Raw genomic sequence first — 19,998 nt, forward strand, 5'->3', positions numbered from 1 at the left:
GCGACACTCATTCAAATAGTTATTTATTTTAATTTTTCTCAGAAAAATCAAGAAATTCGGGGTAACGATAAAAAGCTCTAATCCAATATACTCATACACTTGAGTGCAAAAAAACGCAAATTGTCAAAAACAAAATTGTCTAAGTTTTCAGAGATTTACATAGTGTGAAAAGGTTGTATCCAAAAAAGTTAGAAAACCATTAAAAGAAATGTCGTATTTGGTAATAGTGTCATAGTCAGTGTTAAAAACGAAATGGAAAAACTTGATAGCAGTTTGGAAAATGCCTGACAATTATGAGATAGTGAATTGTGAGAAAGACAACGTCAAAAAGCTGGCATTTATTAACAGGCCAAATTACATTATAAAAAAAATCAATTTGCGTTTTTTTTGCATTCAAGTGTACGTACATACACATTTAAAAAAAAATTATTTCTTGCGTATCTACAACGCTTTTAACGCTTTTCATCTGAAGCAATATTAAAATTTTTCATTTTTTCGATTCTTGGCAAAATTTTTATCGATTTTCTATCTTAAATGAAATATTGTCCTGTGCACTTAACAACAAATGACCAATATTGCGAATTAATTTCAATGTAAAAAGTTTAACTTTTTTGTTCAAAAACTTGTTTTATTTAAAAATCCTCATTTATTTTCTTAAAATCCAAATTTTCCACATTCTTTTTTACAGAAAATTCTGTTTTCCATAAAACTTGTGAAATTGTTTGTCAAAATTCTGAAATATTAAATTTAAATTATAAAAAGTGTTTCCCAATAATTTTGAAAAACCATTTATTTGCTCAGAAAACAAAGTTAAAGTTTATTTTTTTTATAAATCCAATCACAATTTTAATAGAGCGCATCAAAAACTCACCTGAAGACCAGTGAATATTTTTTTCACTTAGAAACACCATTACTTTTCTTTATTTTTATTTATTTATTTAATATCATAAAATCATTACTTGATGTCTTTAACTTTACAGAAACCAAACTCTGTTTTCTTTCTCAAAATGTTCCATTTTGTCCAAAAGTCAATAAATAAACCTAATCAAAATTTTAATAAAGCGCAGCAGCTTTTGCTAATTAATTTTTTTCTCGTTTTTCTCAGAAAATACAATTATTAAACAAATTTGTCAATAATTCCAAATTTTATTCTACTATTTCAGAAACATTTTTTTAAATCAAATTGTAGAACAAGACATCGTTTTGTATTGTTTTGCTAATTGAGATGTATGTAAAAAACCTCCATTGTGATGAAACTGCTAGAAGCGTTTTATAAAAATGAATTCTAACAAAATTATTTCGATTTTCCATCTCAGACATGTGGTGGTTGTTCTTATTTCGGCTTGTTTTATATTACATAGTCCTAAACAAACAAATAAAAATTCTATTGTTAAAATAATAAATCACAGGTAACGACCACTTCTCCCACATACAGAATAAATTCTCCCAAACTTGAAAAACCAAATAATTTAGCTCCTAATTAAGCAGATGTAATAAATAAGCCAAAGTGCGTGTACATTCACCGTGTCGTGATAGCCACCCCAAGAAAAAATACAAACCGGAAACGTAAAACACAATACAATTCCCTGTGAAAAATGTCATTTCTCCCCTTGTTGATGATAAAGATTGAATACCATCTTGGCCACAATGAGCATTTCAAGAAGCGCTATCTCCACCTGAAACTCATTTAATTTGTTTAAAATTCGCGTCCGACGTAATTATACTTTCCACGTCTCTTATTATGTGATAAAGCTGAAGTAATTTCGTCAATTTATGCAAGTGGAGAAAGGGACAAAGTCGTGAAATTTTATCGCCCCCACGAAAAGAAATTTAATGCTTCGTTATCACCTCATATTTTTTTAAATGAAGACATTCCAGCTATTACTCAGTATTAAAAGTAAAATATTTAACGTCTTCGCACATAAAATATCATTAAATTGAGCAATCGAGTATTTTATGTCGACTGACATAAATTTAATTTAGATTCGATCGGCCACTGACCCAAATGAAACAGATGTGAGTGCGCTCGAACGCCGGAAATTAAACATCATATGAAAAATTGATAATCTGCGCATTTATAAAGTTAACAGCTTTGCGGTGTTAATGAAGACAAGGCTGCTGGAACCAAGGGTTGACATATGGCCGCTGAGGAATCTCGTATTTTAACAACCATCCTCCTGGAAATGTCCCCAGTTTCCTTTAAATTAACAGGTACAACCCTTCACACTTAACCATTTTCTCCAGAAAAACTTAACACAACACTGCCCAACAAAATTAAATTTTTGAATTGATTTAAGTTCTCAACAACTATTTGTCCCAGAACAATGATCTCTTTTCATAAAATGGGAAATTAAAAGTGCTTCCCAATAATAAGAAGCACAAAAAATTACCCATATTAGTTTGAAAGTTATTAGCTTAATTTGTCTGTTTCTTATTAAAAAAATGTGGTTTGATTTTTATATTTAATAATAAAGATTAAAAGAATTTAAAAATTATAATTTGCCCGGCGCATCCACCAAAAGTGAACGAAATTTTTTAATGAATATAAAGTATGAGACCAAAAGATTTTTTTTTAATCATTTATCTTAAGTAAATAACAACTACTTACTATAAAAATAGTAATATAAAAATGTTGATCGTATTTTGACGACGAAATTTAGTTTTGTTTTTGAGTTATGCAATTTTTATCGTCAAAATTGCATTTGTATGTAAAAAATTTATAAAAAAAAATAAATATAAAGCCGATAGTTGTAATCATTAGATCATTGGGAAAATGGTTTTATAATGAGTTGCTATTTAAAAAATTCAAAATTTTGTAATCTCAAAAACAAAACAAAAAAAATTCTAGATAAAACATCATATTTTTATAGTACTTTATCATACGTCAATAATTTTTTCCAAAAAATAAATGGTTTAAAAAAAACGCCTGGTTCCATACTTTTTATTCACCTGGCATGTTTGACGATTATTTTGGGGTGTATACAGGGTGTTCCGTCTAAACCCCACATTAAAAGTATTGGGAGTTCAAATAATCATATTTGTTTGAAAATTGGTACATAGCCAATGTATTAAGTCCTACTAAATGAAAATATTTTCAAGATGGCGGCACTTCTGGTTATACCGGAAGTCGATCTCAACTTTCTTATTTTAAATGGAAAGCTATATTTTTTACTGTGTTTTAACCCAATCGGGTTATTTTAAAGGAGTTTTCATCGGCTTTCTCTATACCTAAATTTAGCCGTTTTTGAAATATTTGGAGTTTTTCAAAAATTTTTGGATCTGCACCTTCCAATCGGTAACTCTGCTATTTTTTTACATTTTGAATTCGTTTTTTTGGCGTTTGAAAGAGAAAGTTTAGATCTTTCTTCCGGTGTTTTGAAATTTTGAAAAAAAAAATTAACAAACTATAAAATCTTAAGGTTACTTTTGCAATAATTCAAATACCCATAACTCACTTTTTCTAAATGAAATACCCTAATTTTTGTTTTACTAAATGGAAGAGAATTCAATTCTGCATCGATCTGTATTAACATTCCCTATACCTAAATTTAATAATTTTTAAGTTTAAAAAAAAAGTTAATTTTTCTCTTGATTTTGGAAGAATAACTTTTCTCTGCTTTTTAAGTCCTATCACATTGGCGGTTTTATTATTTTGACAATGATGTCACTTTGACAAATGAGTTTACGCAAGTTAAATAACAAAAATATTTATGAAAAACATAATTTTAATAAACAGCAATTCAGAGAAACAGCTTTAAGGTAAAATTAAGGTAATTAATAAATTATTTGTCAAAGTGACATATAGTTGTCAAATAATTAAAACTGCCTATGTGATAACACTTAAAAAGCAGACAAAAAGTCCAAAATCAAGAAAAAAAAAACTTTTCTTTTCACTGAATCAGAATAATGAAGTTTTAAGTACAGATTAGCTCGTTTCAGGTGAAGCAAAAAATGTTTTTCCTTTGCAGTTTTGGGCTAAAATCAAAGATAAAAAAAAAATTTCTCTTGTAAACGCAATCCGGGGACATACTGTATAAAAAAAATAAAAAAAATCCTGTTTTTTATACTAATAAAAAAATCGGTTTTAAATTCCAAATAAAACAATTTCTAATAACTTGTATTTATTCTTCATTAAAACACATATAGGAATTAATGTCATTTAAACGTAGTCATTTTTGCCCAAAAATTCCTCATAATTATGCAAACACAAATGTCCAGTCTCCAACCATTTTTTTCCCTTATGAAATACGTCCATTCGATGGTCATGTTATCAGTAGGTAAGACAGTGCGGTAATATCGGAAATATATTCTCGTATTACAGCCAATTCGTATGCATGACCCTCTCTATCCGTCTCTTTCGTTCGCCGCCGACTTTACTGCCCTTTGCCGGATATTTGAATATTCCCAAAACTCGAGCGGAGAGGAGGCGAGGATTTTCTCATCTTAAAAGGTTTATGTTGACCATTTACTCGCTGTATCTATAATAAATTTGAGATTGGAACGAGACGCTTCCGAACCCTTGTTATGAATTATTAGCATGTTTGGCTTCTTGCGCCAATATCGCAAATGTCGCAAAAAAGACATACTTTATTCGCTCGATGAAAACGACGAACGCTTACGACGTGGGAAAAGATTGGTTTCAACGAAACGACGCTTTGAATAAGACTTGAAAAACAAAACAAAAAGATAGCCGAAATATTGTGGAAAGCACTATCCCGGCGCATCCACCAAAATTAACACTCGGAATGATTGAAATAATTGTCTAATTCAAAATTGAAATAAAACTTTTGTCTATGAAAAGTATTTATTCCTTTAAGTCCTCACCACGAAACAGTAAGAAAAAGGTAATAAGCTTACATCCCTATAGACTACAAAGCCTTAAGTAAAATCTTCACATTGTTCCGAATTTCAGTCCCCAACTTTACAGTATTATGTCTTTGTATGCTTTCCTATCTTTATTTCTGTACTAACATATTTCTAGTCTAGCATAAGCAGATATAAGTGCCTCATTTTTTCACAAAAAAAACACGAAATTTTTTTAATATTGCACTCCTAACTGTCTCAGATAAGTGCAAAAATATCGCTTTTTTTTATCTTGCAAACTTCGCCTAACGGATAATCAAATAGTAAATGTTTTCTAGGAAATCGACTGGTGGCGAAAAATCGCAAAATTCTTATTTACTACTTTAAAATTTATAACTTTTGTCTTTACTGGTGATTTTCTCAATAACTATCGCGGAACAATATCTTTCTTCTAATAATTTTAAAGAATTCAACTGTGGAGAAAATTAGAAATTGTGGAAAAAATTGAAAAAAAAATGGTTAATGTGGATGTTCACACTAAAAAGAAAATATAAAATAAAATGTTAGTGGCAACGGCAAACTTTCTCACTAGTTGAACAATATACTATTCTTACAAGATCGAAAATTTAATAAAGTGCTTTCCAACGCTAGCAACCACAAAATGATTATTAGCTCAGAAAATCAGCCAAAATTTTGATACAAATCAATAAAAACAACAATAAAAATACAAAATAACAAAAGTTCTTAAAACGTTAGAGAAACATAACGAAACATAAATTTTTGTACCTATATGTTTGAATAAACAGCTAAGCCGCCAATTCTGTAGTTATTGCTATAGTTCGCAAGAGTGTCTTAAAACTAGTTTGAGCGTTGAATCAATAATCAACAGTCATTACAATAAAAACTAATTAACATCGTTAACTAAGGGCGCACTAAATTCACTCCAATTGCAAGCAATACATTGCATGGCAGATCAAAGCTCTTGTGCATAAACATTAATTTTGTCACAATAAGCTCCTACTAACAGACATTTTTGCTTAAATGAGCTCTAATGAATATTCCGCGTTGCTAATGTGATGAGGTTTTTCACCCCTTTTACCACGCGTTCATTAATTTATAAATAATGTCACTCAACACTCGATATATTCACTATTGTCAAGCATAACATAAAATTTGATAATAAAATCTTAAACCAGTCGGCGGGTTTTACGAGTTGGTATAAAATCCTTCTAGGCCTCAAGTTTTATTGCACCGATTTTACCTATCTGCTAACTGGAAGTCATAAATAGCCCGCGAGTCGCTTCAATGTTATGTAGGAAAATTGAAATTTTCTGAAATGGCTCCATTGATAACAATGCGGAAGCATAAATAAGAGCACTTCAAAGAAAAATACAAGAAGCCACTTTAACCGTCTTCTATCATAATATCTCCACAAGATACGAGCGTCTAGCGACTGAAATATTACACAAATGCCATCTTCAGTTTGTAAAAAGTTTACATGAAAAACTAATTTGTTGCAGGGAAATTAAAGACGACGTTTTAGTTGTCTCAAGCTATTTTTCTTCCACAAAAAAACACAAACATTCATATTTTCAGCGAAAATGCTAACAATACAGCTATTTATTTTTCAGTAATAACGTAATTAGTTTTTCAGACCGCTGAGAGTAAACAATAACGTTTTTTGTTTTCTGCCTGATTATCTCTTTTGCTTTTTCACAGTGGGAAAACTGTTCCTTTAATATTTCATAATCACATTGCGACCTTATCTCATTTTTTTGGTTTATCTTGCCCAAAATCGCAAGGCCTTTCATACACTGAACTAAGAAAAGTTGTAGAAACGCAAAAAATAATTTTTAAGAAGTGTATGAATAAATACAGGTTGTTCCGGCTAAGCCCCACATTAGAAGTATTGGGAGTTCTAACAGTGATATTTATTTATCTAAAATTTTGATTATAGCCATAATGGTTTAGATCCTGCTCAATGAAAATATTTTCAAGATGACAGTACTTCCGTTTACACGGGAAATAGGTATCAACTTCGTTATTTTAAATAGAAACTTATGTTTTTAATTACATTTTTGGATTACTAAAGTGATTTTGAGAGAGTTTTTATCAGACGTCCCTATACCTAAATTTAACAGTTTTTGAAATATTTAGACTTTTTTGAATTTTTTTGAATTTGCATCTTCCTCTCCAAAAATTGATAACTCAACCATTTTTAATTATTTTGGAATTGCATTGGGGCATATGAAAAAGAAAGGTTAGATCTTTTCTTCCGTGTATTATAATTCAAAAAATAATTAACAAACTTCCAAAAAGTTACGTTTGGGAAACTTCAAATACCCATAAGTGATTTTTTTCAAATATAAGGCCCCAATTTTTTCTTCACTAAATGAAAGAGAATTTAATTCTGCATCGGCCTGTATTAATATTCCTTATACCTAAATTTCATGATTTCCAAGTTATTTTGACTTTTTTTTTGCCATGTAAATATTTCTCACTGAAAAAACGTCAAGTTTTTTTTCACAATTGTGTTATTCTTTTCGTAAATACAAATTAAATTTATTTAATCTAAATTTAAATAACTTTGATATTCTATTTTTTCTTATTTCTATGACAACCTGTGCTAAAGTAGCTATATTACTACAGCGTGCGCCAGAACTCGCGCCCCAGAAAAAAAATTTAAATAAGGTAAGATACCAGAAAAATGTTTACAAAATTCTATCTGTCAAAAAAATTTGACATTTATTTTTTGAGATTTGACATTTTTTTATGTATATTTTTAATGATACTGATGATCTTGTATGTTTTTTTACAATTATTAAGTAAAGGTAGAAAAATTTTGCCAATAAAAGCCACAAATAACATTGAACAGAGTTAAATTTAGGATATAGCTTCCTTATTTCCTCTTTTAATAGCCTATAGCAAAAAAACTTGGAAAATTATTTTTCCAACAGAAATAAATAGAGTCAAAATTTAAACCCTGATAACTTCGAAATTTTTATAGATAAAATGTTTTTACATTTTTTCTATATTCCTGGTATCTTACCTTATATGGCATTTTTCTCTGAGGCGCGAGTTCTGGAGCAGCCTGTATAGTTAGGTACTATACATGAAAACTATCAAACATAGGTATAGGGAATGTTAATACAGATCTAAGCAGAACTAAATTCTCCTCCATTAGTGAAGAAAAAATTAGGGTGTTTCTTCTCGAAAAATTGAGTTAAGGGTTTCCTAAACGTAACCTTACATTGTGGCGGTTTGTCAATTATTTTTCCAATCATGAATACACCAAAGGAAAGATCTAACCTTTCTCTCTCGTATACACAGTTACCGATTTTTGAATGAGAAGATTCAAATTCAAAAATTTTTAAAAAGATCTAAATATTTCGAAAACGGTTAAACTTAGGTATAGGAGAGACTAATAAAAACACTCTCAAAATCACTTGAATCATTTAAAATATATATATTTAAAATATCGAAGATGATATCCACTTCCGGTGTAACAAAAAGTACCGCCATCTTGAAAATATTTTCATTGAGCAGAACCTAACTGATTATGGCTATAAACAAAATTTTAGATAAATATTATTGTTAGAACTCCCAATACTTCTAATGTGGGTTTTAGCCGAAACACACTGTATATTGGATTAGAGCAGAGATACTACCAGAGGCGTAGTGGCGCAGTAACTAAAGGTCCTGCTTTCGGCAGGTAGGTGACCGGGTGTAATAATTTTTTTGCTAGTTGTAGAAAAAAAAATTGGATTGTGGTTACATATTTTTATTTAGCAATTAAAACAATGTTTTGATGATTAAACTATCAATACATGTGTGTGCAACTCGTGTTAATTAATTTGGTTCCAACCAGTGAAAAACCGCAATATACATTTATTTCCCTGCTCGATCAACCATTGCAAAACTTGCTTTCACATGTAAATTACCCCTAATTGCAGCCCGTGTCGCCATTTAGCCACTTGCCAACAATTCGAGTTCGACAAATAATTATGTCATTTCCACATACCATGTCCGGTGCCATAACACACAACACAACCAATCACTCGATTTTTTTTTTTCACACAAAACGCTGCTAATTCGCTGAATGATTTCGCCGAGATTGGCAGCATTGCCGTACCGATCGTCGATTTTATGACATTGGGGCCCCCGCCCCCGACTTGTAACAGCCTTGTAAAGCACTCAGAGCTTTAAGCGGCGCCCGGGGCGTCGACAACTGCTCCCCGCCGACAGATTTCGGTATCCAAATGCGGTTCCGGTTCTCATAAAGGGGGCCACCTGCCGAATTAAATTGATACAGCGGCGGCGACCGAGATATTGAGAGAAAAAAATAAGGGGCTGGTCGATAAATACACTGCAGTTTGCACGCCACAGATGCAATTTGTTCGTGCGATGACGTAAAGAACTGGAACTTCCGCTGCGGAGTATAAACTAATGGCTGATTAAATCGAAATGTGCATTTCACTTGGAAGAAATAAGTATATGGGAATACTTAGCGTTGTGTTAAACAAGTTGGTAACAATATTCAATATTATGCTTCATTTAGTAAACCTACTGTTTTACTTTATTATCATTTTTATTTCTATATTTGAGATAAAAGCAAACAAAACCTCGTTTCAAATTATGCTTTTACTCCTATTGTGTTAGAGTTATTTCTGAAGGAGTTTCGTACAAGATGAAACGTCGAGTGCCTTTTATACATTACATGATTCGTCTCGAGCTCTGCCGTCAAAGAAACTAAAATGTTTAAAACACTATTCTAGAGAGACATATCCCCGTAAAAGTGGGAATTAAATAATAGAGTAGTTTCTGTATTTTCAGAAGTCTGAAATTTAACGTTGGCCGATTTAAATTGCAACGAAACTATTTATGAAGTTATAAAGCGACATCAAATTTTAAAGTAAATACATAGCAAATTAGCTAAAAATTTTATCAACGCCAAAACACCTCATTGTAATTCAATTTTAGTGTATTAATAGTATAATAGCAATGCATCTTTAAAGGTAGGCTTGTTTGAGAAATAGAATTAATTAAAAATAATAAGTAAATGTTAAAATTGACAGAAAAAACTAATTATACATTGTGTTTCGGGTAATTTTTATATCAATTTCACTTTCTCAATTTACTTTTAGTAATTTTGTTGCAAGTCCAATCAACAATTAATTAATTAATTATTAATCTACAATCAATGTATTACTGGAAAGACAATACCAGACATTTGGTACTGTAATAAAATTATTAGATACTTGAAAAAAAAATGTCAATCAGTTAGAAAAAACATTTTTTGATGGTCTAATAATGGATAACGTGGAACGTTCCACATGGAGGAAAATAATGTTTATTTCTTTGCTAAAAACAAAGAAATGTTGTTAGTCGCCAACAAGTTGATTTACGAATTATTTTGAATTTTTTTTTCATTACTTTGTGTTTAGAAAACTCTGTCATTAGTGACACTTGTTAAATAATATAGTTTAAATCTTTTCAGTTGAAGATGCAAGATTTTTTTATGGCCAACTGCGAACAAAAATCAAAGATCATTTTTTGCTAAAAATCTATTATAATATTTTGTTACAAATGTACAGAGTGTGTCAGAACTCGCGCCCCAATTTAGACATTTAACTTTTGAGATTTTATTTAATAAAGGTACAAAAATTTTGCCAATAAAAGCCACAAATGACACTAAACAAAGTTACAATTTAGAATACAGTTTTCTTGTTTTCTCTTCTAATAACCTGTAGAGAAAAAAACTTGGAAAATTATTTTTCCAACAGAAATAAGTGGAGTCAAAGTGCAAAATTTAAACTCTAATAACTTCGAAATTTTTATAGATAATTTTTTTTTAACAGTTTTTCCATGTTTCTTACCTGTCATAGAATTTTTGTCTGGGGTGCGAGTTCTGGCGCAGACTGTATATTTTTTAGAAAAGAAAAAAAAACAAGATTTTAAAAAATGTCATAGCCATCTATAATTCCTATTTAACAAAATACAAGTTTATCTTATTAGGCCTAAACAAATAACTGGAAAAATTTGTTAACTACATTATTAAATTATAGGTAAAAAAAGTGCCAGTATAATGTCTTTATTTCAAATCCGCATTTTTTCTCAAAAAATGAGCCCCAAAATGTAAATGTATATTTTTGGCTAATCTTCTCAGTTTGATCCCATCACATCACCCTGTAATTGATTTTGTCTTATAAAATATAAAACTATTTGTAACCGTTTTGAACAATAACAAATAATTATTTATTTTGTACTCAATGTTAAAGAGTGCTTTTATCAACTAATTTCAGTAGATAAAGTAGTCTTTTATCGTCTAGTAAAATAAAGTAATTTTTATCGACTGTTTATATTCAAGAAATTTTGGTAGATGAGTACAAAATAAAACTAAACACGACCATAAAGATTGTTTATCTACTCATGAAAAAAATCCACTCATGACTTCGTTACTCGTAAACTTAACCTTTTCACTCGTAGATAAACAATTTCTTTATCGTCTTGTATAATAAAATGTATTAATTTATGTTTATTTTAAGAGAATAACAATTTTTGCCAATTTATTTGTCTCCCTTAAGTATTAACTAACTTCAAAAACATTCCCAGGATATAATTTTCGTCTCTCTATTTCTTTATTCCATACTGATACTCTATTAATTTAGCACGAGTACGTTATTTTGTAGAATAACTAGTTAAAGTATAAAATAACAAAACTATCCTATATTTTTACTACTTTTGATGCCTTTTTTTAATAAATAACTAGTTATTCCATGAACTACCGTATTACATGCACGCCAACACATATTTATCTCTTTTGTAAAATAAACATCTTATATTTTTAGTTTTTTTAACTGACTGTTGGTGGAAATAGTATTAGTAATGACGATAAATAAACCTAAATTACAAAAAAAATAAAGAAAAAACAAACTTGTTCACCTTAATCGCTTTTTTGATTTTGAACACTTCAAAAAGCAATTAAATAACTTGGTTAGATGTTATTTTCGGTGACAGTTTCCTTGGCCCTAGCGATCAAAATTCTTAATCTCTTGTAAAAATTTTCTTCCAAATCTAATTAATTCATTCAGCTTTAGCCCTTTCCGGCTTATTTCTTTCACCTCTCTTCCGTCCGAATTTAATTGAAAACTGAACAAATCTTAATCGCGAAATCTCCTTTTCCGTTTATTCTCTTCATAGATAAACGATTAGAATCACCCCGTCTGTCACCGGCACCACTTTGTCTAAAACGTTTTAATCAGGAACATCGAAACCTGCACCGAATTACGTCGTACACCACCCTCGTAAACATTATCGGTGTGTATCAGCTGCTCTCGAAATCCACCCGCGTCAAATAATTCCGAGTCGAGTGTTTCCGCGCCACATTAACGCCATTATTCCTCTTCGAAATTTTACATGTTATCGAGAGAGGGGTCGGGACGTCTCGCAACACCAAAAACCACTTAAATATGCCGCGATACGCCCCCGAAATCCCTCCAACAGGAGCAGAAAAAACAATATTGAAAATAGTCAACTCACCTTATAGCAACTTTTCTCAATTGGGCAATGGTCGGGTTACCGACTTTAACCAAATCCCCTTCCATACTCTTCTGTATTACTGGATGCACTCTATCAATTTCGACTCGATGTTTCTCCCTTTCAGCGCTGTCCAACATCATGTAATCCATAAGATCGCTGAAATCGTCATGCTTTTCTTTCGGTTCTTTGCCAAGAACCGGCTTTTTTTCAGGCAAGTCTTTCAGGGTGTGAGGAGCTGCTTCTACCTCCTTTGAAGCGTTTGCACTACTAGCACTGAAAAAAAAGTAAAATTTATCAATATTTCAGCCTAAAATTTTGACATACATGTGTTGCATATTTATCCAATTTAACAATTGTTACTAATAAAATAACAATATCTATTTCGTTTTATTACTCCACATCCGCTAGTGGAAATAAAACTATTTTTTATTTAGATAGGCAACCAATTATACACTCAAACATTTATAAACAATTATTGTTATCGCAAAAGGGTGAATCGGGGCAAAATCTTGCACAACAAACTTAATTTCTTAACGATCGAACTTTCCTTCCATTCAGTTCGGTGGGAATAGTTCGCACAAACTGTATTTTCTCTTTTATTCACACAATTTCTCCGCATTGTCGGTTTATCGAAACAGTTCATGTGTGGTGGGTATGCCAAGGTTGTCTCTTGAGTAAGAGATGTTTCCGAGAGGCATGATGGGCGAGGAAATCTCGCGAGTTTACTCCACCGCACGTTCGAATTTCTTGAAAGGTGTGACATTTATTAAAGAAAAATTTGTCGGACTGAATTAGTAAGCATGTCTGGCATAGTTTGCGGCGATTGGTTTACTTCCTGAACGGATAATGAATAATAAATGTTCAAATGGTTCATGTCTAGGCTTATGTAACGGCGAGAAATGCATATGAACGATAAATAAGTGCACCAAAGTTCAAATTCTTCGCAAAGCAGGGCACCTTTTCCTCCTTTAAATCACGAGGTTATTTATTTTTGTCATAATTGCTTTATGATTGCTTTCAGTGACATTCATTCAAACGTTATTACAGTTCATTTAGCTTTTTTAATGTTTTATTCTTGTATTTAAATTGTTTTAGATTAAAATCATTATCATTAGACGGACATTACAACAAGGGTTTTAAAAGCTGTTTTTGGCCGTTTTGTTTTTACTCTTCCCACTGAAAATTCTACACGTCAGAGTCAGAGCATCATAATTCATATCCTAGATTATTCCAAAAATTGTGTAAAAAAATTATTTGTTTTGGAAATCAAAATTTAATTTTTATATCAACAGTACGGCAGTCACGCGCTCAATTTTTTTCATAGCTTAGGTATAGTACCTTCAAGATTTATGGGTTTAAATTATACAGGGTGATTTTTAGAAATCGGCAGACGCTGCAGACTTTTTATTTACGGCCCAATTTCAAAAATTAAAAACCTGAATTAAATAACTTTTAGCTGGCTATTTTAGAATTTTTTCAAATATCATAGTATATTTTAGGCTATATTTAACTATTAAAATATTTTTTTCATGTGCAACATGTTCTACTTTTACTAAAAATTGTGGTTTAAAAAAGTTATCAAAATTTAAAAAAAATATTGTATCAACAAAAAATTACTGCCTAGGATTTAGGGATATTCATGAATAGGTTGCCATAAATTTGGTTAGGTTGGTTTCTGGTGACACACAAAAGATATCGTAACTACTGTCAAAATTTAGGTTAAGTCATCTGTCAGCTTGTCTAGATAATTTAATTCATAGTTGACAGCAGGTTGACAGAAAACGTCAACCGTCAAAAACAAGGGGTAACCAACCCTAGGCATTAAAATTACTTCTGAAAATTCTAGTTATATACAACATGGAAAACGTAATTTTCCTAAAATCCTAGGTGGTAATTTTTTGTTGACAAATCTCTACATAAAATAATAATAAAAAACGTTGACGTTAACAATAATTTTATTCAAGTGAACAAAATAGATAAATAATAATAAAATAAAATAATCACACTACATTAGATATTTTTCCGATTTGTTGTTGAGAATTATTACACAGATATTATTATTGGCATTTTTTATTAAAAATTAAAAAAAAATGGTTACAATAGTTTCTTTCATTTGACGCTTTTTGACATTACAATAATGGCATTGTATTCTTGACACCATGCAACTGTATTTTATTAACTTTTATTAATTTTTTGAAATTTTTTTTAAACAATAATTTCTAGTAAAAGTTAAACATATTGCACATGTCTGTACTAATAAAACTAATACCTTCCAAATTATGAAAAAAAAAGAGTTCCAATTTAAAACAAGAAAATTGAATATAGTCCAAAATATACCTTGACATTTAAAAAAATTCTAAAATTGCTAAAAAGCCATTTAATTTAGTTTTTTAAATTTTACAATCGAGTAATAAATAAAAATTTTAGAGCACCTGCTGTTTTTTAAAAATCTCCCTGTATATCAAATAATTAGATCACATGATAGAAAGTGAACGAATACAATGTGTGGGAAAACTCCACTTCCCGTGGCATACTGTGAGCGAATTTTATTTTCAATACACTATTATCTAATTAATCCACTCCATTCGCAATTATTTGTCCAGAATTTCGTTCCATTATCGCGCATATTGACATGACACAAAACAATCAAAGATGCCACTGAACTGGAAATATTTAAATAACTGTATATTTAACAGAAAAGTCGAGTAAATTTACTCAAAACTGGAGAATAACTCAAACACAATCACGTGACAGTTATTACTGTATTTTTTGGTAAAAATAATAATCCCCTAAAAGTCCTTTTAGCAAGAAAAGCAAACTGTGCACCACTAAGTGTATCACTTTTATGGGCTTAAGGAAGTTTGCAATGACCATAAGTTGGTAACAGCTTTTAACCTCCTCGTACGATAACTACAATAACACGAGAGCAGCAATAAAAATAACAACTTTGCAAGTTGTTGGTAATAATAATAAAATTAAGATTGTGCCAAAATCTGTTTAATTGTACGTGACCTACGGAGCAAATTTGTCATTTAATCAAGCTGAAATAATGACAGATTAATATTACCTTGTTGTCATTGTAATAAAACATAATTATAGATAAGATGATTAGATCTGTTATTTTGTCTCAGATTAAATAACTTTGAATGTTGTTTATTTATGTAATAATAGGAGTTGGGAACGAAAAATTCCCAACAAAGAATTTATTCGAGATGTTTCAAACCAAACAGACACCAGTGATAACGCAGATAAAACTATTTACATTCCTTTGTTCTGCTCCAATCCAATATTGATTTTCAATGGTCATAAATGAAAATTTACTAGAGGTGTAACAACCGCATGACCTACAATTACTTATAATTAACTTAAGTAATAAATAGTCAATTGTTCCTTATTACAACTAGGTACGGAAATAAATTTCCTGGTGGGGTAAGCAGGTGTTTTTTTTAAACAAGTCCGCCACTGTAAGTACGATTTTATATACTTTAATACGATTTTCTCAAAGAAAGTTAATAAAAAGAATTGCCAGCAGCCGTTACCAATTGTTTGAATACAAAGAAGCGAAAAAGTTTCAAAATTGGTAATATTCGACTCGGCAAGAACAAGATATTTGAATTTCATTTCAGTATAGGACGGAAAAAACTCAAATCGATACACAAAGTGGAATAATTGAATGTAAACCAATATTTCATTTATTTGGATGACGTTTATAGTCATTACATAATTGCGTAAACTTGAATTGTCTATGTCAACAAATCAGCAATAATTGTCCATTCAGATAAACCTTTCAATTAAATGATAACCCCACAAATTGCAAGTTATAATAGAAAAAATAATGCAATAAGACGCATTTCAACAATGCAACTATAAATAACGCAACCTAATTCTTCAATTGCGACATGTGATGCTTTGAATAACTTTAATTAAGACTTCACCTGCGCAATATACTGTGCGTTGAAATAAAACCGGTCATGTGGAAACATTATAAATAGATTTTTCGGCCTAAAGAAAGCCTCAACGGATTTGTATTTAACGCTCTTTACTCTTGTTAACTTTGAATAGTCGAGAAAGTGGTTTTGTAACCTGGCCTAATGATAATTATATACTTCTTAATTATTGATTGTGCGTCAGAAATGACACTGACATTGCGGTTCGACGTTGATTGAAAAATCCAGTGAATATTAATTAAAAAAACACTTTATATTTATAACGATTGACGACTATTTACAACAAATTAGTCTAGACAATATATACAGTGTAATTTTGAAATTGAAATTAAAAATATATATATATTGTAGATTCTTTTTCCAATTAGGTAATCATAAATATTTCAAAAACTGTATGAAATGTCTTAATTAAAACCAAAATTTAATTTTTCTAAAAATTCTGTAATTGGCACTCCAAACAAAATAAAAATACATCATTAACTTATACAGAGTGTTTATTTTTAGCCATATATATGTCATATCAAGTCAAGTTAGATCAAATTTTCGTTTTACAAAAAAATATTTTTGTGAAAAACACTAGGTGTATCAAATTGTAGAATTGTAAAGATTAAGTTTGAATACCATGCTACAGACATTTAAAAACACCCTGTATTTCTATAATAATTAGAAACTTTGTATCGCTCATTATTTTTATTATTTCATTAAAAACTTTTTCAAAACACGTTTCCATTTTAACGAGTGTTTGTTTTCTTAAATTTGGTGTCAAAGCTATCCATGAAAGTTTGATTGTAAACGAACCATCGTATTGAAAGTTACTAACTGAAATTTGACAAATTATGGTCCGTTCACAACATACTCTTATTACCGCCAACTATGACGCCAAATTTAAATAAACACCCGTTATTTCATATTACTTAACTTTATTTATTTTTTTACGATTCCTAGTACATACAGAATGTGCCAGAACTCGCGCCCCAGAGAAAAATGCCATATAAGGTAAGATCCCAGGAACATGGAATAAATGTTCAAAAAATTTTACCTATAAAAATTTCGGAGTTATTAGGGTTTAAATTTTGCACTTTGACTATTTATTTCTGTTGAAAAAATAATTTTCCAAGTTTTTTTGCTATAGGCTATTAAAAGAGGAAACAAGAAAGCTGTATCCTAAATTGTAATTCTGTTCAATGTTATTTTAATATTAATTATTGGCAAAATTTTTGTACTTTTACTAAATAATTGTAAAAAAAAACATATACAAGATCATCAGTATCATTAAATACACATAAAAAATGTCAAATGTCATAAAATAAATGTCAACATTTTTTGACAGAATTTTTTAAACATTTTTTCCGTGTTCCTGGTATCTAACCTTACTTGAAAATTTTCTCTGGGGCGCGAGTTCTGGCGCATCCTGTATACAAGATGATTTGGAATACACAACAATAGTTAAATTGGTACAAGTCAAAAATGTGTAGACACTATTACAATTAATTTAAATGTCAGATTTACAAAAAAAATGTTTTATGTCAATGAAGGGTCAGTGGCAAACTCATTTTTGAGAGTAAATCTTTATAACGCTTTTCTCCCCTATTACAGACTATTTTTCCAAACGCATATTTTTTCATCTAGAACGTTTCATAATGATTGACATCTCGGTAGGCGATGAGAGTGTAAACTAGACTTCAATTTTAGTTCCAAAAAAGTTACTAATGTGAACATTCATTAGATCGCGATACCTCATAAAAAATGACATTTCAGTTGAATTCTGTCTGGAAAAATACCATAACCAATTTGTACAAAAGTAATGTGGAAGAAACGTGGTACAAAAAGAAAATAAGAGAGAAAAAGCCCAAAAACCACTTAAAAACTACAAATATCACAAATTGTGAAAATGACATATCGTCAACCAGTGGTTGCAATCGTACAAAAATGCACAACCTAGAACTCTCAAAGTACAAGTGTTGCCACCTTAAATTTGAATTTCCATGAACTACCGAGATGTCAATCATTTTGAAACGCTCTACAGTTTATATGGATTAAATAGTGTCACCTAGATGTCAATCATTTTGAAACGCTCTATAGTTTATATGAATTTAAATAGTGTCATGTATTTCAAAACCATCCTGTACATAATTCATGACAGTGCCGCCACTGTCTAAAAAAAGTCACTGAAAAAATTACTTAGCCCACTTCCGGTCATTTATTTGCCAATACACATATATTGTCAACAAAATAAACATTTCTTGGAATCAATACATGAACTGTTTTTGCAACAGTCAGTGGCTTAAAATATTGCAAAATAGCTTTGTTTTCAAATTTCCACACACTTTTTTGTTGTCTAAATTTCACACTATATTTTAAACTCGAAAATATTTTAAGAATTTTTGCTGCCGTCATTTCTAAAATAAAATTGTTAAAAATAATTTTAAACTAGTATTTTGAACCACACTGCTTTAAATAAAAATAAAACATTTCAATAATTCAAAAAAAAGTTTTTCAATTTAACAAAAACAAAACAAAACGCAACAAAGTAATCATTCTTTATCTCATATCTTGTTGAGAAATAAAGTTCACTACTGGTCAAAATGATAAAATTTTGCATTGATACAGATATTTTGTCTTGGTGAAAAATTTTAAATAAACTATGATTTTTTGGCTAATGTTTTGAGCTTTGACTTTTATTCTCACAGTGTGAGAAAGCAGCTAAAGTTGTATCAGGCGACACACCCGTGTTTATTCCCTCCCAAATTGAAAGCAACACATGCATTATATTACAAAGTGAATTTAACTAGAGTTGGTTGTCTGAAAGTTGTTTGCAACAAAATCAAAAAGTCGCCTCGAGATCAATACCTGTGTGTTTTTTGGAGGAACCTCTTCCTGAAGCTGTTGTAGGCCGAGCCTGCGGCGCCCTCCTGCACGTACTTGACCCTCCCGTGGGAGGGCACCAGATGGTGCCCCGACATCCCCAAATCCATCTGTATGTCCACCACTAGGAGAAACGTGAACAAAACCGCCGCCACACTAACACCGAGTATAAATCGTTCTTTCAATTTCATCCCGCCGCGAAACATATTGACACGCACACACTGCACTGGGTTATTCTTGCCACACCATTCGATTTTTTCCGATTGTTCAGCGATTTTCGGCTCAGGAGGTGGCGAGTACTTGAGTTTTGTCCTCGGAGGCGGTGTGGGTACTGATTCAGGGCCCGGATTCGGTACTATTTGAAGCTTGCTCTTATCTTGATCGATAGCACAAAGTGATCGATTGAGACGTTTCAGCACTTTTCGGACACTTTTGGGACTGTAGTGCTCGTGGATGTAGCCTTCGGGGGATTTTTCGTGGAATTTGCGAGCGAGGATCGCCGAATTTTCGACACTTTTTGCTTGGAGGTGATGGAATGTTGAGGGTTGAGGGGCCGCGCCTTTTGCACATGGCAGCCCTCTGATGGGGGGACCCTCCAGGTTACTCCTCGACTGCTGCTACCGAAAACCCTCCTAAAAAAAATTTCGTATATCAGCAAACCTTATCAACAAACACTAATTTTGTTCATTATTCCGAGAATAAATTTTTTATTTAATAAAAAGAATCGCGAAAGTGGAATATTAAATATCCGTGTGTAGTAAATGTCGTATTCGCTCCAAAATTAAATTTATTAACTCGCTAGCGAGTCTAAATTTAGATATTTATTCGTACATTTATTCAACAC

General features: G+C 30.9%; 1 protein-coding gene across 1 annotated transcript in view; it reads right to left on the bottom strand.

The window, feature by feature from the left end:
* LOC123016358 (extracellular serine/threonine protein CG31145) overlaps positions 1 to 19,767 on the bottom strand; it is a 62,687-nt gene extending 42,920 nt beyond the window's left edge. Inside the window, exons 1-2 of the mRNA XM_044416708.1 lie at positions 19,140 to 19,767; positions 12,343 to 12,615 (exon numbers count right to left, since the gene is read on the bottom strand). Of these exons, the coding sequence (XP_044272643.1) occupies positions 12,343 to 12,615; positions 19,140 to 19,360 (494 nt within the window). The 5' untranslated portion in view covers positions 19,361 to 19,767. The remainder of the gene's footprint in view (positions 1 to 12,342; positions 12,616 to 19,139) is intronic.
* Between the last annotated feature and the right edge of the window lie 231 nt (positions 19,768 to 19,998).

Source organism: Tribolium madens, unplaced genomic scaffold (assembly GCF_015345945.1).
Source record: "Tribolium madens isolate multiple individuals breed KSU strain unplaced genomic scaffold, Tmad_KSU_1.1 Scaffold_1;HRSCAF=32;Tcas5.2_LG8, whole genome shotgun sequence".
Lineage (NCBI taxonomy): Eukaryota > Metazoa > Arthropoda > Insecta > Coleoptera > Tenebrionidae > Tribolium > Tribolium madens.